Source organism: Emydura macquarii, unplaced genomic scaffold (genome assembly GCF_026122565.2).
Source record: "Emydura macquarii macquarii isolate MOO-44397 ecotype Brisbane River unplaced genomic scaffold, CSIRO-AGI_Emac_v2 contig_1107, whole genome shotgun sequence".
Taxonomy (NCBI): domain Eukaryota; kingdom Metazoa; phylum Chordata; order Testudines; family Chelidae; genus Emydura; species Emydura macquarii.
This window is the reverse complement of record NW_027131244.1, coordinates 166,276-189,618: the sequence shown is the minus strand read 5'-3', so window position 1 is coordinate 189,618 and position 23,343 is coordinate 166,276. Positions and strand designations below refer to the sequence as shown.

Below are 23,343 nucleotides of genomic sequence, written 5' to 3'. Positions count from 1 at the left end.
CTGCAGCGACAGAGGAAGGTGACTGTGGCCCTGCGGCAGGAGCTCTGGCTGGGAGCCCCAGTGAGATCTAACCCCACAGATTGTACAAAACCCTCCCTGGCGCTGCGGAGCTTCCAGCTTCTCCCCAACCCCCCAAACCCTCATTAATTAATGCTGGGTCCCGACCACCCCCATGTCTGCCTGTCCCCAGCCCGGCTGTTAATTCTGCCCCCTGCCCAGCCCCACATCTGCCCCTCGGGGCCCCTCTGCTCCCCCTGCAGCTCCAGGGGTTCTTTACCCTCCTCCCCCTCCCAACCCTGGTGCTGCAGGTAGGGGGAAGGAGCTTCCAGGGATCATAGAGATGAAGGGCCTGGGAGTGGGTAAATAGGAGTCCTCCAGGGTCATAGAGACTAGGCTGTGTGAGGCTAAAGAGGCTGATTTCAGGGTTCCCAGTGGGATGTTTCCCCCATGTCTCAGGGGGACAGGCTGAGTTGGGATCCTGGCCACACCCAGAGCCAGGGGCGGATTCTCTCCCCAGGGACAGAGGCCGGTGGGAAAGTGAAGATCGGGGCCTGGTCACAAGCATCGAAAAATGTCACCTGCCCCCGGTCACAGTCCAGACACACCCGGATCCTGCTGGGGACCCGGCTCAGGGGCAGGCAGGTCGCAGGGGAGGTGAGAGCCCGGAACTGATCTGGCCACCGCTCCACAGCCCAGATCCCCTCCTCAGGGCTAGGGCGGATCCCTCCCTTCCTCCTCACAGACTCTCTGGCCATCCCCACAGCCCAGTATCTCCCACTCCCTACCACCACCTCCCAGTAACATCTCCCCGAGGTGAATCCCTCACGGCCCAGCACACAGCGCTCAGTGTCAAATTTCTCAGGATTGTTGGGTAGATCCTGCCATGTGTCTGCCCATCTCACGCTTTTCCCATCCTCAGACAGGAAAAGTTCGGGATGAGCCGTGCCTGGATCCAGAGTCACATTCGCTGGGGAGAGAGAATCAGAGCGTTAGGGGCAGAGCTCAGCCCTGGGGGAGGGTTTGATGGTGTCAGTGACAGAATCTGCCCCGCCTGGAGCGTGAATCAGGAAATCTTCTTCCTCCAGGATTTACCCATCAGCTCTGAGATGGCAGCAAAGTGCTGGGGAGAGTCACTGCCTGGCAGAGACGAAACAGTCACAGAGTGAAAGAATCAGCTGGGCCAAGCCTGGGACTTGGAATCTTTCCCCCCCCTGCCCCGTCCTCTCCCCACAGAGGGGCCTAGCAACTCTGGGGTCCCTGGCAGATTGTACAACTCAGTGAACATTGACAGAGCTCCCCTCCCCATCTTGAATCTCACTGTGTCCCTGCTGCCCCTGAGCTGGACTTTGGTTTGGGGCCTCCCTCCCGATGGTATCCTGCCTGCTCCGAAATGTCAGTCCTCGGACAGCAACAGGCCAAACAGGAGCAAGATTGAACATGCCCAGAACTGCACTGCTCAGCAGCAGTTGCAACACAAAAGTACATTAGCATGAGGGAGGGATTAACACAGAGGAAGGGGGAGGGAAGGAACTGTGTGGGGAGAGCTGTGGAATAGGTGGCTGGTGGAAAGAAAGAGAGGGCTATGGTAGTGATGGGAGACTAAAGTGATGTCCTGTTTAACAGGGACAGGAGAATTCTGGTATCATGGTAGTTGGAGAGAAGAGAAAAGAGACAAGATCACAGGTTGCAGAGCCCATCTGTGCTGGTTTTATTCTGCTGCGTCCTAGTTTAGCAGCCTGATCACAGGAGCTCCCTGGATCTGTATATTGGAGCCAGGAAAGCCTCTGTCTGTGATCAAGGCTCTGTCCCTCTGCTTGAGATTAGAGCAAGGATCACCCACAGACACACTCCCTGCTCACCAAGTCAATATGAGGTCACTGCAGAGCTACTGGCTTCCTCCATAGAGAAGATGAATAAAGAAACAGAGCGACATTGGAGACAGGCCATCAGAACATGGAGAGAAAACAAACTCCCATGGGCTGGAGGTTGTGGAGCTGCATTTCCCACTGGCTCTGTACAATGAGTGGAAGCTGCTCTCACAAATTTCTGTAGGGTGCAGAGCCCACGTAGGCAGTGGAGAGGCAGGAAGAGTAGCTGCAATATGATACAGATCATTGTGGTGTGCTAGGACACAATCACAGCCCTGCCTCACCTCATGATGTGCTGTGAAATGCAGGATGCTGGGGAATGAACTAACACGGCCACTTCCACATTCAAGGAAGAAGAGGAACATTGTCTCATGGGAACTGATATATAGACATTGATAAAATACTATTGTTAATTACCTTCTTCTATCGGTGCCACATGTTTTCTCCACCCTAAAACCAAGCACATAATTAGAGACGAGAGCTGATCTCAACAAGTATTTCATGATTCAATATTGTACAAACTATTACAATGAGGGAAAAATAAAGTTAAGTTTTCCAAAAGTATCCTGTAATATAAATCATCAGAACCTCCACTGACCTGCACGAGTCTCTCTCTCCCAGGGTGTATCTTCACTGCAGAGTTAGCCCAGGATCTTACCTGGCTGCTGCCCCTAAGCTGTTCATTGCTCAAGCACAAAAACTCTGACTCAAGTTTGCTGCTTCTTTAAACTCAGGCTAGTTGGCAAGACTTTGAATATAGACTATAGTCCAGGTTCCACTTTAATTGTCTGCTACAATTCTACTGCACTTCCAGAGTGTTTCTACAGAGATGCCATCTGGGAGAGCATCCTCCTAGCATGCTGCCAGATGGTCAGCTATTGATATGAAGATCCTGGTGGACTTCTGGTGTAAGGTCAGTAATACCCATGATTTGGGGAGGGATGGAGTCAGAATCAGCTGTTGCAGGAGGATCTCTCTAAGAAACTGGCAGAGAAGGGCATTTACCAGAGGGAATCACAGTGTAGGGAGAAAATCAAATCCCTCCAGACTACATAAAAGCAAGGATCAGATCCCCCTAGTCTGACAACTCACTGGGAATGTGCCCTTTCTACAAGGAACTGGACCAGTTGCCTGGCACTGCCCCAAGCAGAGAGCCCCCTTTCGCTCTGGATGGACTTTGAACTACGGATGGTGCTGGTAGTTGATCAGGCATAGCGGGACCAGAGGAGCAAGCACAAATGCTACATGCTTTGAAGCATAGCCAGAATGACCTGACGCCTGAGTCCCAGGACCTCTTCGGGGAGCAGATGGGAGAATGGACCAGGAAGGATGCAGAAGAGGGGGCAGGATTGCAGCAGCTGGGTAAAATGCAAGCTGCCATATTTGTTATTGTTATGGGGAATATGAAAAGTGTTGTAACCAATCTCATTACTGACACAGGGATGTTATGTGCTGGGGCTGGGGGTGGTCAGCTTTGATGATAAAGCTTCACCTGAGGTCAGAAGAAACCTCCATTTTCCTCTTCCTCCTTTCTTGCCTGCTCCTCCCTGGTCACATGGATTCCAAGTGTGAATGCAGGCAGGGGAAATAAACACGAAACCAGTGCTGTGTTCTGGCACACTCTGCTACAGGCATGCAAAGCAATACAAGCAGTGCTTGGAAATGTAGAGAAATGGGCAGCAGAAGCATATGTGCGTATATGACAATGCATTTCATCCTGCCTCAGATCAAGGAGCTGAACTAGATGATCTCTTGAGGTCCCTCCCAGCCCTACAGTCTATGATCTCACACTGACACTAGCATTACAACATTTCTGGAGGCAGCTTAGATATTAAGCCCCATGCAATGCCCTTGGCAGGATAAAGTGCAGAGCACCTGCAATGTCTCTCACTATTCCAGATCTTGTCTCCAGCTGCCACAGGTGTAAGGCGGATGGGGTTGCAGAGCCTATCTGTGGTGGTTCTAGACTGCTGCATCCTAAGTTCAGCAGCATGCTTATGTTTGCATCAAACGGTCAGTTTTCTAGGCAGAGCAAACTTCCCACACTCCCAGCAACTCTTGTGGCTCACTGGTCCTCTCCAGTGATTAATCTGCCCATCAGTCACCAGGTGGTGAAAGACTTCCATGGCATAGATGGATGGTTTTCTACCAGAGGCTTGGAACAGGTCCTATATCTTTCATTCCAGAATTTCCAGCAACTTGACAAGATTTAAAGTTAGCACATCCTGAAATAACGTTAAGACCATCACTAATAAAAGGTCCTGGAAGTGAAGGTCGGGACAAGCTCTTCACACAGCACCAGAAATGCAGCCTTCCTCATGCAGAAGTTCTGGACCCACTGCTGGTCATCTCAGATCTGCTTGATTGTGTAGCTCCCATTGTTCTGTTCTTATTCTCCTGCTCTAGATCTACTGGTCAGCAAAGGAAGAATCCACAGCTATTAAAACCCACATTAGCTATCTCTACAGCTTCATGTCTGCATGATCTCCTCAGCAAGTCATGCCACCGCCTTCCCAGAGTGACAAGCTGCTTCTGCAATGTTCTGCACCTTGTCTCATGCCCTACATCTGCCTTCTGGTTGTGAAATGAGAGTTGCATTAACGCCAACAGCTGCAGCAACTCCTCATTCTGAGTTGGGTCCATGCCTTGCCACTGGCTGGAACAGGGTTGCAGGCAGATGTGTAGTGTTTGCCAGGCCAGAAGTGGTTACTATGCTGAGTTGATGGGCTAAGATCACTTCTGCACAAGAGCCCAGGAAGGACAGACAAGTTCTCTCACAATACACGGAGAAAGAATTCATAACGCAGTGTGGTGCTAAGTACTATAGGATATCCCCCTAGAAGTGTTTACAGCACCATTGTGGACAAAGGAACATGGGCATGACTTGGGTAGGGCTTTCAAGTAGAGACACTCACACCTGGGCAATACTAACCCAGTTGCTTAGACCCGGGTGCAAATTCCCAGGACTAACTCCTAACAGTGAAGGCATTCCTCTAGTGACTACACATTTAAAAGACTTTTCTATTATAAGAAGTCCCATTACCTATGTAGCTATTAACACGTACGATCACAGTTTCCTGTGATTTAGGTTAGATTTTAGGAAAATCTTTCTTACTATAAAGGTAATTAAGCAGTGGAAGAGGCTTCCAGGGAAGGTTGTGCAATCCCTGGCACTGGAGGTTTTTAAGAACACGTTGGACAAACAGCTGTCAGGGATGGTCTAAGTTTACTTGGTCCTGCCTCAGTGCAGGGGGCTGGAGTCGATGACTTCTCAAAGTCCCTTCTAACCCTCTATTTGTATGCTTCCATGTATAGGAGTAGTTCCATTGAATTCAAAGGGTTCTACTCAGACACATAAAGTAACACATGAAATCTAGAAAAATAATAAATATTTTTTTTTTAAATGGCCTTTTTCAGAAAAATGTGGTTTGTAGAATTTTTGTTTGTTTGTTGGCAAAAGATTGTCAGTATTATGAACATTTTTGATTTTTTGAAATATTTTATGAGGGGCTTTTTTAAATCAAATGCATTCTATGAAATATCTTTGTATTAATTTATACAGTTTTTAATTTTAATAAACAAACAGCGTTGATCAGAATTTCAAAAAAATCAAAATACCCCCAACCAAACAAATAGATCCTTTTCAAGCATTTGAAAACTTCTGTGAACTTTTAAAATATTTTGCAAAGCTAGTTTTCTATGTTACTTTAAGTTCATGAATCTTTACAGAGTCAGAGACTTAATCGTTATTTGAAAATATTTACAATTATGAAGAAAAGATAAATTACAAGTATGTATACTTAGATAAAATGATTCGGGTATTTGCTGTTTCTCTGATTAGTAGAAACAAATCTACTGAGAGAGACTCATGTCTTACCAAAAAAAGTGAAAAGGTTCATTTCCCCCTTCTTTTATATATTACATGTTTTTATTACATTAGGTTGTCATTAATAAGGTAAAGAATGAGTGATTATTTCTATTCAAATCCCTATTTTATTTATCTGACATTTATCCCTTCTGTCTCATTTCTCAGTACTGTCAGTACTAAAGTTAAAACTGAGAGCTCATTTCGATTTAAACCTCTTTCTTTTAATTGTTTCTTGCATTTTTCCAAATTATCTTTTGGTGTGAAAATTATCAGTTTTAGCCTTACCCCACATTAAAGAAAGAAACCAAGACGTGTGCACGCACACAAACAAACCAAAACCCCCACCTGATCAAGATACAGTTATGTAGAAAGTTGTAGTGGTGGAAAGAGGAAAGGAGACTTACCAAATGCTGCCATAAGTTTCCCTTTAAAAATACGGAAATAAATATTAATGATTATTGAGAGCTTCCTTCTGCATTAATACACAAGAAAGGACTGAAATTCACGGGGGTGTGGAGGGCTATGTTTGAGTAATATGGAAGTCGGGCATGCTCTCATGACTCAAAAAAAAGCTTAGTTTGAAAACTGGAAAATAGCTTTGAATTTCTTTCCTGTCTGCGCAAAAACGAAGCATTTATTAACTGTGTTTCCGCAGTGGCACTTGTAATAGGGCTTATACACATAGTGTCAAACCTGATGTTTAACTTTCTTCATTTACAAGCTAGAGTTCTTTTGTACTAAGTTGTCAGTATTAAGGTAAAGATGCGAGCTTACTTTTGTTCAACCCTGATACTCAGAGAGATCACTGCAACACAAAACTCAGTTTGTGTTCATTAAAACAGTCCATATTACATTTTGCTTTGAAAGTCCTCAGGTTTGTCTTTCCCTAATTTCTTTTAAAAAGTTACTCCAAAAATGAAAAAACAACAAGAGTTCTGTAAGACTTTAAAGACTAAGAAATTTAATTTCTTCAGGCATAAGCTTTCGTGCCTGCAGAAATTAAATTTGTTAGTCTTTAAAGTGCTACAGAACTCTCGTTTTTGCTGCATACAGACTAACACAGCTACCCCTCTGGAACTTTTCTAAAAATGAAACAACTCCAGAAATTAAAGAAACAAATCACCCATATGAGGTATCACAACGTTATGTAAAAATTTTCTCATCAGAGGGCAGAGAATCAGACTTACCATTTTCTGCATTGTGTTTCCCATTAAAGAAAGAAAGAAAGAAAAAAAAATGTTAGAAGTTTCCCTTTATTTCATTTTATCTTCAATATGACATTAAGGCTGAGAGATTATTTTTATTAAACCTCCTCTTCAGGAGGTCAGACTAGAGACTCCAGTCCTCCCTTCAGCTATTAAACTCTGTGAATCAAAATGATCAATTTTTCAAATTACCTTTTGGTGTCACATTCATGCAGTTTATTCTTTTCCCAAATTTTATAAAATTACATTAAACAAACAACCCCCACTGCTCAAAAAAAGAGGAAAAAAGAAGAAAAATTTAAAAGGGAACAACTCCACAACAATGAAACAAATTCCCTCATCAGGGTCCAATTTTGTACAAAATATTTCTTGTTAGAGAAAGGATAACGACACTTAACAATTCCTATATCTCGTTTGCATAACAATTATTATATTTTTGTTAGATGTTTCCCTTTTCTTATGATTTATTTCTCTTTATCATCAGTATGACAGTGAAAGCTGAAAGATATCAAATTATCCTCAAAATGCTGGATTAGAGGATCCAGTGGTTCCTTCTCTCTTAAACTCAGTGACTCTATGCCACTATTGCTTATCAATTTCTCAAATTAGCTTTTGGTGGGAAATTTATCCAATTTAGTCTTTCCCCACATTTTATAAAGTTACAATAATACTCCCCTAAAAAAAGAATAATAGTTAAAAGGAAGAAAGCAAACAATAAAAACAGGTTTAATATGACCACAAAATTCTAAAAGTTAAAATTAAAAGTAAAAAAACTCTGCAATAATTAAACAAGCTCCCACATGAGGATTTGGTACGATAATTTCTTGTCAGAGGAAGGTTAATCACACTTACCAATTTCTACATCTTGTTTGCCTAAAAATTAAACAGAAATACACATATTGTTTGTTAGGCGTTTCCCTTTTCTTATGTTTTATTTCCCTATATCATCAACATGACAGTGAAGGCTGAGAGAAATCAACCTCCTCTTCAGGACATCAGACGATAGACGATCCAATGATCCCTTCTGGTTTTACACTCTGTGACTCAAATTAGATTTTGGTGTGAAATCTATCCAGTTTTGAGTCTCCCCACATTTTTTCAAGTGACATTAACCCCGCAACCGAAGAAACAGTAATAATGAAAAGCAAGCACACAAACAAACAAAAACAGTTTAAATATTGCAACAATATTTAAAAAGTGGAATTTAAAAACAGACAATTTCACACCAATTAAACAAACGCCCACATGAGGATCCAACTTGGTACAAAAGAAATTCTTGTCAGAGGAAGGATAATGACACTTACCAATTTCTGTATCTCGTTTGCCTAAAAATGAAACAGAAATACATGTATTGTTTGTTAGGTGCGTGATGATGTCTAGATTAGGGGTGACCATTTATAATATTATTGATATCAATATTGCTAAATGACAATAATTCGTACAAGCTATGCCATGTCAGGTACCAGTGGAAAAGTCATGATTCGCTGAGACTGAGAAGCACTTTTCTATGTATGTCTCAGTTTTGTATTACAAGTTCTAAAGATGTCTGGTATATTTGTATTTCAAACTTGTGTTGGGTTTCTGGGTGACACCCCAGACAGAATGGCAGCAGCACTAAGCCTGTTTAATGGCCCATGAAGGGAACTCACAGGTACAATGAGCCCAGTGAAAGAACCCAGGGGCTACACCTTATGAGTCACCAGGACATGGAAGAACATGCCTATGGACAGGGGACTCTGAATCTTTTCCATGCCATGTGCTGTGTGGCTGTGTTTGGGACAAGCCGCATAGGAAAGGGACATAAAAGGCAGTTGCACCATCCCCATCTTTTTTTCATTCCTGCTTCCCACCTCTGAATCAACTCATCTACAACTGAAACTGTGAAACAAAGGACTGAGACCCATCCAGGTACTGGAGGTATAACAGAGGGACTGTATGAGCCTGCAATTCCACAGTTCTACTCAGAATCTAATATATATCGACTTTTAAGTCAATTTTTTGTATCTGATTGCTTTGGCCATTTAACATCTCTTGTCATTTTTTTCCTTTTTAGATAAACCTTTAGTTTTAGTTACTGAAGGATTGGCTGGCAGCGTGGTATTTCGGGTAAGATCCAAACTTATATTGATTTGGTAATGTGCCTGACCCTTTGGGGGTCAGGAGAACATTTTTGGCAAAGGGAATAGAGTTTTAATAACTTGTCTCTTTACTGGACCTAGTTGCTAATTGGGGGCCAGAGACTGAAATGCAATAAAGGGGGCTGTGTGTTTCCTGTTGTAGCTTCATGATAATCAGCGTGGGGGATCAGAAGCACCATTAATAACTGGTTGGGGAATCTAACTGCAGTGTCACCTGCCAGTCTGGGAGAATCTGCTCTGCTTTTGCAGCCTGCATTCTTGACCTTGGAATTTGCAGGTGGCTACCCTAGGCACAGATGGGTCCACCAGGTATTTCTCTTTTCTTATCTTTTATTTCTTTTTATCATCAGCATGACAGTGAAGGCTGAGAAATTACTTCTATTCAATCTCCTTTTAAGAAGGTCAAACCAGAGGATCTGGTCATCTGTTCTGCTCTTAAACTCTGTGACTCTACAAATCTATAGCTTATCAATTTTTCAAATTAGCTTTTGGTGTGAACTGAAATTCATCCAGTTTAGTATTTCTCCACATTTTATAAAGGTACATAAGAAAACATACCCCACATTCCACTAAAAGAATGAGAATAATAATAAAAAAACAAGCAAAGAAAACAAACTATAAAAGGTTTCATATTGCAACTATTTTAAAAGTTCAATTAAAACCAAACATCTCCACCACAATTAAACAAAGTCCCCCATGAGGACCCAGTCTGGTACAAACAATTTCTTGTCAGAGGAAGGATAAAGACACTTACTTATTTCTTGATCCCGTTTTTCTAAAATGTAAAGAGAAATAAATATATATGTTTGTTGGGCGTTTTTCTTTCCTTATGTTTTATTTTCTTTACCATCAATACAACAGTGAAGGCTGAGAGAAATAAAACTCCTCTTAAGGAGGTCAGATGAGAGAGGGACCAGTGAACCCTTCTGGTCTTAAAATCTGTGGCTCTATTTCTTATCAGATTTTCTAATCAGTTTTTGGTGTGAAATCTATCCAATTATTGTTTCCCCACATTTTATACAATTACACTAACCCCTTCAAAAAGGAATAATAATGATAAAAAAAGTAAACAAAAAAAAAAGTTACATATTGCAAAAAAATTGTAGAAGTTAAATTTAAAAGCCAACAACTGCATAACAATTAAACCAAGTACCCCATGAGGATCCAATCTGATACAAACAATTTCTTGTTAAAGGAAGGATAATGACACTTACCAATTTCTTTATCTCGTTTGCCTAAAAATTAAACAGAAATACACATATTGTTTGTTAGGTGTTTTCCTTTTCTTATGTTTAATTTCTCTTTATCACCAGTACGACAGTAAAGACTGAGAGATTATTTCTATTCAGTCTCCTCTTAAGAAGGTCAAACTAGAGGATCTGGTCATCCCTTCTAGTCTTAAACTCTATCTCTATTGCTTAACAATTTTTCAAATAAGTTTTTGTTGTGAACTGAAATTCTTCCAGTTTCATCTCTCCCCTCATTTTATAAAGGTACATTAAAAAAGGAACCCCCTCAATCTGCCAAAATACTCCTATTACTACTAGCAAAGCAAGAAAATCAACAATAAAAGTTTTCATACTGCAAATATTTTAAAAGTTCAATTTTAAAACAAACACCACCACAATTAAACAAACTCCCACATGGGGATCCAAATTGGTACTAAAAGTATCTTGTTAGAGGAAGGATAATGCCACTTACTTATTTCTTGATCTCGTTTGTCTAAAATTTAAAGAGAAAAAAAATATTTTTGGTAAGTGTTTTTCTTTTCTTATGTTTTATTTATCTTTACCATCAAGACAACAATGAAGTCTGAAAGAAATCAAACTCCTCTTCAGGATGTCAAACGAGAGAGACCAATGGCCCCTTCTTGTCTTAAAATCTGTGACTCTGACTCTATTATTTATCAGTCTTTCAAATTACCATTTGGTGTGAATTGTTTCCCCACATTTTATAAAATTACACTTAACCACTCCAAAAATGAATAATAGTAACTAAAAGCAAGTGAACAGACCAGAAAAAGTTTCATATTGCAACAAAATTGTAAAAGATATATTTAAAAGTGAACAGCTCTACCACAATTAATAAAAGTCCCCCAGGAGGATCCAATTTGGTAGAAACTATTTCTTGTTAGAGGAAGGATAATGACACTTACCAATTTCATTATCTCGTTTTCCTAAAAATTAAACAGAAATACACATATTGTTTGTTAGGTATTTCCCTTTTCTTATGTTTAATTTCTCTTTATCATCAGTACAACAGTAAAAACTGAGAGATTATTTTTATTCACTCTCCTCTTAAGGAAGTCAGACTAGAGGATCTGGTCATCCTTTATGATCTTAAACTCTGCCACTATTGCTTAACAATTTTTCAAATAAGCTTTTGTTGTGAACTGAAATTCTTCCAGTTTCAATTTTCACCACATTTTATAAAGGTACATTAAAAAAGGAACCACCTCAATCTGCCAAAATACTTCTATTACTACTAGTAAAGGAAGAAAACCAACAATAAAAGTTTTCATATTACAAAAATTTTAAAAGTTAAATTTAAATACAAACACCTCCACCACATTTAAACAAATTCCCACATGAGGATCCAAATTGGTACAAAAAAATTGTTGTCAGAGGAAGGGTGATGACACTTACTTATTTCTTCATCTCGTTTGTCTAAAAATTGGAGAGAAATAAATATATCTTTTTGTTAGGGGTTTCCATTTTCTTTTTTTTATTTCCCTTTATCATCAGCATGACAGTAAAGAATGAGAGATTATATCTATTCAAGCTCCTCTTAAGGAGGTCAGACTAGAGGATCCGGTCATTCCTTCTGGTCTTAAACACTTTGACTCTATGACTCTATTGCTTATTAATTTTTCAAATTAACTTTTGGTGTGAAATTCATTCAGTTGAGTGTTTTTGCACATTTTATACAGTTACATTAAAAAAAACCACGCCCCACGAAGAAAGAATTATAACAATAAAAAACAAGTAAGCAAAAAAAAAAAAAAATCTGGTTTAATAAAGCAGGAAGTTGTTCCCACAGGAGGTAGCCTAATTGATCGACAGGAAGGAGGCCCAGGAGGTGAAATGAGGTATTGATGCCCTAAGCAATTATCTGTGGGGATAGCCCTTCCACCAAATAACTGATGCCCCACTCCACTGGATGAACTCAAATACATACCATAACCCAAGTAATATGCAGCGGTATCCCTCAATGCAGCAATGTAGCTTTCAGGTGGCACATCATTCAGGCACAGAAACAAATATACCAACTTCTTATCACAGGATGGGAGGATACAAACTGTCCACAGGACACCACAGCCCAGAGTCTAAGGCAGAGGGTGTGTGAGGGTGTAGTATACAAACCCCACCCTTGGCCTGCAGGGTGAAAGGACCCTGACCCTCCAGTGCTGCAGATCATGCTCCAACTGGAGAAAGGGGTGAAAAGGGAGAAATCCAGCTCACAGGGGAGAGGCTGGGGATGACAGATGTACCCTGAAGGGTCCTGACAAGAACATAAGAACGGTCATATTGGGTCAGACCATTGATCCATCTAACCCAGTATCCTGTCTTCCGATAGTGGTCAGAGAAGCCTTCCAACAAGGCCGCCAGAGAAGTCTCCCCAAGGGACTGACTATGTCCTGGTTCACACTGGGGACTTATGTCGATTTAAAGTCCCTTATATCGATTTAATTACTCCCACGTTCACACTGATACCACTGTTATATCGAGATAAGGTGCCAATAAAATCGATATAATAAGACCACCTCTGCAAGTGGCGTAGCGCCTAAATCGATTTTGTAAAATCGACAGTGTTAGTGTGAACGTAATGGAGCTTAAGTCGATTTAATTGACCTCTGGAATGTATCCCATTATGCTCCATTTTCACCTCTCTGGCCAAACAACCTGTGGTGCTCTGTGGTCACAATAGCAGGCAAAGTCCCCTCCCCTCAAGCCCCGGGAAGATAGTGGCCCAACTATTAAGCAGTGCTGCACACAGACTGTCTCAGATTAGGAAAAGGAAGAAAATGAACACCCTACCCTACCCCTGGAGAGAGTGAAGGAACCCTTCCCTCCACCCCTTCACCCAAGACATGACTGTTCAAAAATAAATTTTTGCATCTTTTCAAAACATTTCTTTATTAGAGAAAATCTTGTTCATGAGGGATTTGCCGGGCAGAGATCGGGAAGGACGGTGGGGTGAGTGGTATCATCAAAAGAAAAGATACAGGAACTGATATCAGGCTTTCATCAAAGGCAAGCAGCATAGAGGTGGGGGGCTCATGAGAAAAGGCAAGGAACACATGGGAGGGAGTGGGTGCTGGGTGCATGAGAAAAGGCAAGCAACATACAGGCGGGAGGCATGAGAAAAGGCTAGCAACATACACAAATAGAAATCACTAATGCGTGACTCATTCATTGCCTGCAGCAATTGGGAATTGTTCTGCTGGATGTCTTGAAGCAGGGCACCCTCGGCTGCTTCACCTTCTTGCTCTTTTTCTCAAGTAACCCATGCTAAGCCGCGAAAAGCAATGGCTATTGCAGGGAGCAAAAAAAAAAAAAAAAAAACGGCTTGAAAATCCTTTTCCTGTCTGTTTGGGAGGGCGAAAGGGTGGGAGAAGCAGCGATGCATCCTGAGACGATGCCACAGCCTCCGTCGCTAGTTGCACTGTGAGATAGCTACCCAGATTGCACTGCTTTCTAATTCGAAATAAGGCTGGTATGTGTGAACGCAAGAGACCAGCTCAAATAGTGTAGTGAGAACAGTCTGCTGCTATTTCTTTAAATCGGCTACTGAAAGTCGATTTAAGCTGATTCGAATTAGCGCTGCAGTGTGAACATAGCCTGTGTGCTTAGCCTGTTGGGGCTGATGGTTTGATTGCCTTCTCTTTTTCTTTTCACCTTATCTTGGACTGGAAGCTGGAGGAGAACAGCAGAGGGTAGGAAGTGATTCAGGAAGGGCGACTCAGAGGACCACTTTGGGGACCCTCCTCTTGGGTCAGAGGCCAGTGAAGTTGCTAGGCCTGGGGTCTCCTACCACTGCCCGATTCCCTGCTTCTCTGATTAAAAGAGGACCTGGACGGCAAGACCTGCCCACTGGGAGGGGGCACTAAGTGTGTTAAACACTAGGTCACCTAACCCAGGGACAACTCAAATTACACTCCCACGTGAGGATCCAATTTGGTACAAAAATTTCTTATCAGAGGAAGGACAATGACACTTACCAATTTCTAGATCTTGTTTCCCTAGAGAATAAACAGAAATACATATCAAAGTTTATGAGTTTTCCCTCCCTTATGTGTTCTTTCTCTTTATCATCAATACAAAAGTTAAGGCGGGGTGTTTATTGCTATTCAACTTCGTTCTATTGCTTCTTCCCACACCCCAAATAACATTGTGGTGTGAAGTTTATCTAATTTAGACTTAGTCCAAATTTTTTAAAACTAGACTCTGTCAAGGGCCACACCCCCATAACAGACGGGAAAAGACGAAAACTCCTCTGGGCTCAAGTGGTATTAACCAGGCGTTGCTGCAGGGCCTGCTCCACTTGGAGGACATGATCCTGAAAGGGAGAGTTTGTCACAGAAAGTGACAGGGGTGCCACAGGGGTGGCAGCCAGGAGGAAGGCTGCTGGAACTCAGAGGTAGGTGATTCTTGCAACAGAGCCGTTGGTAGGAAGACAACTTGTGAATGTTTTCTACTCAAAAGGGCCCTTCAGACCAGATCCAAGCTGACTGCAGCAGGGAGTGGTTGAAGATATATCCTGTCCTGGGGTCCAGCTGTCCAGACTCCCTCGGCACACTCTTCAGGGATAAACACACATCACCGAGCGTTCACAGTGACACTCAAAGAGCGCTGTCAGAACAGTCGGGTGTATTAGTTACCTGGACACAGCTGCATAGGGAGCCCTCAGGTTGTCAGCGAGTATGGATGGTTAAAGCACAGACCGTTCTGGTCAGCCCAGAGCCCAGCCTAGCTATAGCGAACCTCACTGTCCTAGCTCTGTCTGTCTGTCTGTCTGTCTAACCCCCTTGGTCAGACCCCAGGTGTGAGCCCCGACTCCTTCCAGCAGCCACCACCTATTCCCCACCTCACACCTCTCCAGTCCTTTGCTCTTGAGCTGGGGGATGTTGCTCAGTTTCCCTGCTCAGGTGTGGTGAAATCCAACTGTCTCTGGGTCATTGGTTGCTAGGTGCCAATGTTCAGGTGACTGGATTTGCCATGGTCTTCTCAGATGCTCTATTAATATAGGGACTAAGGCCCAGACAGCCAGGCAACACCTGCACTTATGTCTCCAAGCCTGCTGTGAGAGCAAACAGTCCCTCCCCCTACTGGGTAACAATGCTGCATATAGGGGAAACTGAGGCACACATATGCTTGATAAACATATTACAGAAAATTCCCATTTCAGCACACCCTCATTAACAAGCCAGACCTCTATAGATTCTTGTGAAAAACTCTGAGATTGAGGTCTCATTTGCACTGAAAACTTGGTATAGTCACTTCACTCAGGTGCATGAAAAATCCACAACCCTGAGACACGTGCCTATGCTGAGCTCATTCCCTAATTAGAAGGACTTTAGGGGAAAGGGTCTCTGGAAACACAAAACAGACCCTAAAAGGTTCAGCCGATCACACACACACCAACCTCTTCCCCCCACCCACCCCGACACACACACAAATAAAAATAAATGAAAGAAACAACCAAGCTTATATTCAAATGTGTAACTATTGTCAAAAATCATATTTGTAGAAAGAAAAATTCAAACTTACCAACTTCTTCAGTGAGTTTCCCTTAAAAAGTACAGAAATAAACAAATTATTCTCATCTCATGCTTCATGAGAGTTAGAACACGACATGTTCTAGTAACAAAATTCATTAGGAGCATAGAGGGACATGTCCCATTTATTTGGAAATTGGGCGGATATTCTTTATGGAATAAGTGAACAGAGGCATGGACAAGGATGTCTGAGTTATGTAAAAGTTTATATGACCTTTTTCCCCCCCGACTGAAGAACAAATGTGTTCATTTACTGATTTACCACAGGGCGTTTCTATAGGACCCATCACTGTAATGTCAAGGTGCAGAACACTTCATTAGCAAAAAAGAGATTTGAAGTACACATATAGGAGCCTAGGCTTTCCAAAACCTTGTCTCAAGTGGGACCAGAGACAGACAGCTGTAACCCCCTGAGAACTGGCAAAGAGGGGGAGATGGAGGACCAAGCAGAACATAGCTGTGTCTGCTGTGATCTGATTGTCTGGCTGACTTTCTATTCTCTCTCCCACCCACCTCTGTCACCACCCTCTATTAATAAATACAAATATATTCTTCTTCAATTAGGACAAGATCAGCAGGTCACACATTCATTTCATGCTAAATTGCCCTTATTCGTTTATTAGAATAAAATCTTTATGTTCAGTGCATTTCTCCTCCTGATAGTTACCTTTCGTTTTAAAGAGATAAACAGTGAGACCAATGAAACCAAACAAAACCATCAGGATCAAACTCAGAGCCACCATCCAGGGATTCACCCTCGGGAAAAAGGGATCTGAAAAAAAAAAACCACCCAAGACTTTCCTGAGTTTGGAAGCAGTGACTAAAAGCAAATGTTTTTATTTCATACAAATACATATATCATGCCCAGCAGGATTTGTGCGAGACAAGAGTGAAAGAATGGCCATGTGTGTACTACACAAAAACCAGAAACTAATCTTAAAAATGGCTCCAACCAACACAGCTTTAACACCGATTTATCCTTGAAAAAACAGGCCTGGTTTGATTCATATCTATTCAGACGGCCGTAGATTTCAAGGCCAAATTATCTGCTCATAAAACCCCTTTGACTTCAACAGAGTTATGCCAGCAAATAATTTGTCCCTTAGTGTTCATCAACATTCAAAAATTGCCAGACTAATTAGAATATTTTTGAAAAATTTGCTAATACCCTCCAAAATTTTGAGAAATCATAATCACAGTTCCTAAAGATATTTGTGCAGCTAACTAATTTTCATTTGCTGGTCTTGTATTCACAGTGATTCAGCGACAGACTCATAGACTAAGGTCAGAAGGGAACAATATGTCCATCTATTCTAACTCCTGCACAACGCAGGCCACAGAACCTCATCCACCCAGTCCTGTAATAGACCCCTAGCCTATGACTGAGTTATTGAAGTCCTCAGATCATGGTTTAAAGACTCCATGCTGGATATAACCAGGATGGACTTTTCAAATGTGCCAAAGGCCTTGTCTGAACATGGTTAGGGCTCTGATTTATTGAAACTGGGGCCACCCTCTATGTGGGTTCCACCAAATTATATAAATTACTGTACAAAACCTTAAATAATAAATCAGCTTAATAGTGTCCTGCCTCCATTTAGCTGAACTCTGTAGGGAATTGACTGAATATAAAACTTACAGGACACTTTGAACCCTATATGAGTGTTCACCCAAGAAAGTGGCATTGATTAACTTAATAGTTAATAAGTGCAATTTTTGTGTGTAGACCAGGGTAAATCGAGTCCCTTTGTGGATCTGGACCAAAGTGACTTAACGAGCACAATTCTCATTGAAAGTCAGTAGAAACAACATCACATGACTTAGGTAACATTTCGCACAACAATTAATGAAGAATGAATTGGTGCAGCGATAAGATCACAAACAAGCCACAATACAAAATTTACCACATTTAAATAAATTAATATGAATTTAAGGTTGCAGGAACATCTTGTGACAGTGAATTGAGTGAAAGTTTCTTCTAAACATAGTGGAAGTTTTGTGTGTGTGTGTGTGTGTGTGTGTGTGTGTGTGTGTGTGTGTGTGCGCGCGCGCGTGTGTGTGCGCGTGCGCACGTGAACTAGAATATCAGGAAAGTCAGGCTTAATATTAAATTTACATGAAATCCAAAACGGTCATAGTCTTAATACTCACAATTAAGGGAATCAGGCTACCTAAACTGTAACCCTGTAAAGATACCAGCCTCCCATCTTCTTTGTTTGTATGCGGATTATAAAATACCCAGCACAGATGTTTCAGTTCTTTTCTTCCTATGTCATGTTTTATTTCTGGCGATGGTGAGTTCGTGGGATTTGAACGGTAACTGACCTGCTATATAAACTGCCGATTCTTTTTCTTGATTGAGAACGGTGTTTCTGATGCAGCAGGATAAATTTTGGTTTGACTGTTCTTTTATAACGATAGCAGTTTCTGTGTCAAACAAGTTGTTATCCCCTCGGGATTTTGTTTCACAGAGTGATGGTAAATGTTGCCCATTGAGATCTTTCCACAGCACCTTAGCCTCTGGGTACCACCCAGCTGATCGACAAACCACCCGGATCCCTCCATCCTGGTGACCCTCAACAGAGATGAGAGGAGTAGAGCCTAGAGCTAAGGGGGAAATACATAAAGGTGTTAATTCCATGAATTAATTTATAAAGCATAAGGGAGGAGGGGCAGTTTGTGGATCCCTTCCTCACACTAGAAAGCACTAATTCATGTGGGTAGCCAGTTGAAAATTAAATGGATAATGGAATCTCTGAAATCCCAATGCTCATGGACACTCAAAAAAAGTGAACAAATATTTTAAATAGTTTCACTGAGTCAGTGGGAGATATGTCCTCTCAATGCAGGAGCAATTGAGTGCTGAGCAACTTTGGAAACTTTGAGGAAAGTTGTCAGCATATTTTCCCTAGTATGAAAGTGGCTGTTTGCTGAAATTTAGACACACTGTGTTATTGTGAATACATCACAAGCAGGGAGTCACAGTTGTTGTAATAGGAAAGAATAAAGCCTGCAGACCATGCAAAGATAAAATTGTCACAAACCACTGACCTGCTACCCGCAGTTCCAATACGGTTTCTTCATACAAAGCACCCTCTTGAACAAAACAGAGGTATTGTCCTTCATCAGAGTGTGTGATTTTGAGAATCCTCAAGGGAATGTTTCCATCTGTGAGTCCAGCTTTTGAAAGCTCTGTCCTTCCCCGATACTCTGGCATCTGCCCTTCATACTGATCCTTCCCATCACGATACAGGTGCACAAAGGATAAAAACTCAGACCGGAACCATCTCACCTCCATGTTTGCAGCGCTCATCCTGGGGGACAGGTGACAGGGCAACACAGTGTCCTGACCCAGGATGGCAATGACAGGGTCACGGGATCCAATCACTGTGAACCTTGCTGGAAAAAAGCACCAGGACAAAAACAACAAATGTAGCTCAGAGGAAGGTGGGAATTGGATAGGAAGGACACATCCAACAGGTTCTATTTCCCAAAAGTTCAGCCAAAGGCAGACACCGGACATGGAAAATTTCAGCCTGAATGTTTCAGGGAGAGCAGTGCTCGTGTGCAGTGGGAATGCGGCTGTGTTATAAGAACACTCAGCCGCAGTGCATGGCCCAGACACACAGCACTGAGAGGGGGCGTGGAGCTGATAACAGACAAGCTTGGTGCATGGCAGAGGCACAGAGCACTGGAGAGAGTGGGGAGCTGAGAATAGGGCAGTTCAGTGCATGGCACAGGCATGCAGTGCTGACACGGGGTGGGAAGCTGAAGAGGGGTGCATCAGTCCATGGCACAGTCACACATCAGAGAAACTGAGGCAGAGAATGGGGAATGGATGTGCTCGGTGTGTAGTTGAGACAAGTTTCCTATTCAACAGCCTGTTTTCCTAAGTGCTCTCAAATTGACATGCTCACTGACATTGCCATGACATTCATTGGGCCTCAACAGAGTTGTTGGGGCATATTTGGTGTTCTCTCACCAAGGTGTTCCTGATACAGAGCTCTATTGCTACACCCAATCGCTGGTCTATTATGGTTCAATACTTCATATGATCAAGAGACCAAATAACTGAACTTAACCAAATGTGTTGCCTAAAGAGAAAAGAGTTCACTACGAAAAGGAGGTACACATATCCTCTCTCCTGGAAGCACACACTCAAAAACACACTCTCCAAACCACTTATATTTATATCATGGCAGTTTACAAGTGAAAAAGCACTTCATACATCACCTACGATCCACCCCACCAGTTCCTCAACGTGTTCTATAACTTCCTTATCTCTGTCTGGACACTACATACAAACCAGGTGGGTAGAGGTACATCCCAAGCAGTGCTAGGAAACACCATCCATGTGTCTTGGCTTTGATAGGCTTCCTTTTTGACTTTGTGAACGCTAACTTCAGCTTTGCAACATTTTGTGGGATATTTGAGATTGGTCCACAGAATTGTGGGAAGAGCATAATACATTCCGTTAATTTAACTTTCCCACACTTTACAGATGTATATATATATAATGCATAATATTGGACTATTGTGCACATAATACCGAATAATATGGTATATACTACACCTAACCTATATGTATTAGGTAACAGGCCCAATAAAAAAGTCACATGACATCAATATATTCTGGTTCTTAGATTTTGAGAACATGTGAGTCTCAAACTATGGCTCTGTTCTTTTTTACATCTGAAACCCTCTAAGTTAATTTATTAATTTTTTTATTATTAATTATTATTATTAAACTCTTCAATGACTGTCCTTCCAATGCTTTGGGCATTCTTGACTATCTTTTAAAAATACTCGTGTGAAGAAACAGCCCTGTACATTGTCCCAGGAGGAAATAAAATAACCCAGGAGCAACACAATCAGAGCAAAAATTGAATAATGAAGGTGTTGATCTTGCTCTGTGGTTAAGTTTACACACTGTGAGTAGGTCTATTGACATTGAGTTAGGCATGTTGTTAAGACACTTCATGGACCTAAATAAATCCTCTAAGACCGTAAAAACCAAGGAGAGGAGTCCTGTAGCACTTTAAAGACTAACAAATTTCTGCAGGCATAAGCTTTCATGGGCTGCAACCCATTTCGTCAGATGCAAGACAGTGTTTCTCAACCTTTTTGCAGCCTTCCTAAACTGTGTCAGGGAGATCTCAGTAGGACCAGTCCGGTCCATGGATTGGTCACTGAGAAACAATGCTCTTGGAAACAGCAGACACATTACAAATTCCTACCTGATTCCATGTTGTCAACGTAAAAAGTAAGGAAGAAAATAATAAAACCAGGGAGAAGGAAGTTGGCTATGAAGCTCTGGCAGAAGGAGAGAACTTTCATCAGGACTGCAACTTGATCTAGGCAACAGGAAGATGGAGGAAAAAGCCTTATCACAGTGAGCATAAGACTGATTAACATTAAATCATTAAAGTCAAACATTAAATAGGACACATTAAATAAAAAAGGAGTAAATATATTGTTAAGTGAACTCTTTCATATTATGGAATTAGAACAGCCATTCAATTAAAGTTGAAAATGTATTTCCTTTATGAGTCTGATTTTTTCCCATGCCTACAAAATCCACATTAAAAAAAAAGTCAAATCAGTGTAAGAGTCGGTAATAATTCCATCAATGGAGAAAAAATGTTAAGGAATGAGAAAGAGAGAGAGAGAGAGAGAGAGATTCTTGTTGGGTTTTTTACCCATTTCTTTTCTTTCAACATAGCACAGGCAAAATGATTCAGATCCATAACAAGAGCTATTAAATAACAGGGACAACAGAATAAGACACTCCCCATAAAGTTGGATTTGCATAAGTCTGTAACTTACTTTACAAAACAGCAACATACAGTGAATTCATTCATCTCAAATCTCCCTTTGAATGCATTGAGAGCAGGATCAGGTCCAGTTTTCTTCAATAAAATATAAAAGGAAAGAAATAAATTGTTAAATCCACTAACCAAAATAGGTTGGTGTTAAATTACAATGAAAGAAGAACCAAAAATAGAGCATGTATCATTGTGCATAGAGAGGTCAAAAGCAAAGTTTGTACTCAGAGTAAAACACATTTATCCTGGGATTATAGGATCACTTTGCCACACTGGTGTACTGTGGGTCTCCAGGGCCCGGGGGCCAATGCTTGCATTTGCACCTCCCCTTTCCCTGTCAGCAGCAGCGGCAGTGCCCCACAGGGGGAGGGGTATCTGTGGGCTTGTTTCCCACTCTCCTCCACTCCCCCCACACTGTGGTGCAGCTGGGAGCGGGACAGGGGCAGATGCACCTGGGCCACCCAGTGGCGGGGGTGTGTGTGACAGGTTCTGCACCGGAGCCTGCCGCTGGGTTGGCTGCCCGGCCCCTGTGTGCTGGGGTCCCTGTGGCTCCCTGGTGTCCTTAAACTTCCAAAGCAGGGCTGTGTGTGCGGATCATCATCCCCGGGGCAGCAGCTCCCGTCCCCGCCTGAGCAGCCTGGTCTGTACCGGTGTCACCAGCACTTGCTCCAGCCTTTTTAACACGTGGATGTGTGTGGGGGGGGGGGGAAGAGAGAGAGAGAGAGAGAGATCACGGTGAAACCTGCAGCAGTGTCAGACTAAGCCCAGAGCCTGCGGCTGAGCGCTGCCCTGCAGCGGAGTCAGTGATTGCTTCAAGAGTGAACATTTTAAAAAGTAAAAACAACGAGAATCTTGTAGCACCTTAAAGATTAACAAATTTCTGCAGGCATAAGCTTTTGTGGGCCTCTGGGTACCTACTACAGGACAGAGCCAACAAAAACAACAGAACAGCACTGGTCATCACCTACAGCCCCCAACTAAAATCTCTACAACCTATCCTAGAAGATGATCCTTCACTCACTCAAACTGTGGGAAGCAGGCCTTTCCTTGCTTATAGACAGCTCCCCAACCTGAGCAAATACTCACCAGCAACCATACACCCTACAAGAAGTACACTAACCCAGGAACCTATCCCTGCAACAAACCCCGTTGCCAGCTCTGCCCGCACTTTGACTCTAGTGACACCATCACTGGTCCTAACCACATCAGCCACACCACGGGAGCTCACTCACCTGCACATCTACTAATGTAATATATGCCATCACGTGCCAGCAATGCCCCTCTGCCATGTACATTGGCCAAACCAGACTGTCACTATGCAAAAGAATAAATGGACACGAAGCAGACATAAAAAATGGTAACATCCATAAACCAGGCGGAGAGCACTTCAATCTCCCAGGACACTCTGTCACTGACTTGAAAGTTGCCATACTCCTACAAAAGAACTTCAAAAACAGACTGCAGCGAGAAACTGCAGAGCTGGAACTGATCTGCAAACTGGACACAATCAGCCTGGGTCTGACCAGGGACTTGGGATGGTTCTCCCAGGACAAGAAGTGATTGCCACTGTTCACACATTCACAGGTGCTGCAGACTCTGGTCGGTTTTGCTGTGCACAGACTGACCCAGCTCCCCCTCTGGAACTTTTAAAAAGTGCCGCA

The 23,343-nt window shown here is 42.3% G+C and overlaps 1 protein-coding gene across 1 annotated transcript; it reads right to left on the bottom strand.

Moving 5' to 3' along the window:
- Positions 1-340: 340 nt before the first annotated feature.
- Positions 341-21,209, bottom strand: LOC137151541 (butyrophilin subfamily 1 member A1-like). Its single transcript, XM_067545792.1, has 13 exons — positions 21,095-21,209; positions 18,909-19,256; positions 18,183-18,464; positions 16,525-16,629; positions 15,850-15,870; positions 14,301-14,321; positions 11,725-11,745; positions 11,235-11,255; positions 10,781-10,801; positions 10,294-10,314; positions 9,834-9,854; positions 2,286-2,318; positions 341-967 (listed from the first exon to the last, which is right to left on the bottom strand). Exons 1-13 carry the CDS (start codon positions 21,192-21,194, stop codon positions 453-455), a joined length of 1,530 nt encoding a protein of 509 aa, XP_067401893.1. The 5' UTR covers positions 21,195-21,209; the 3' UTR covers positions 341-452.
- Positions 21,210-23,343: the final 2,134 nt, after the last annotated feature.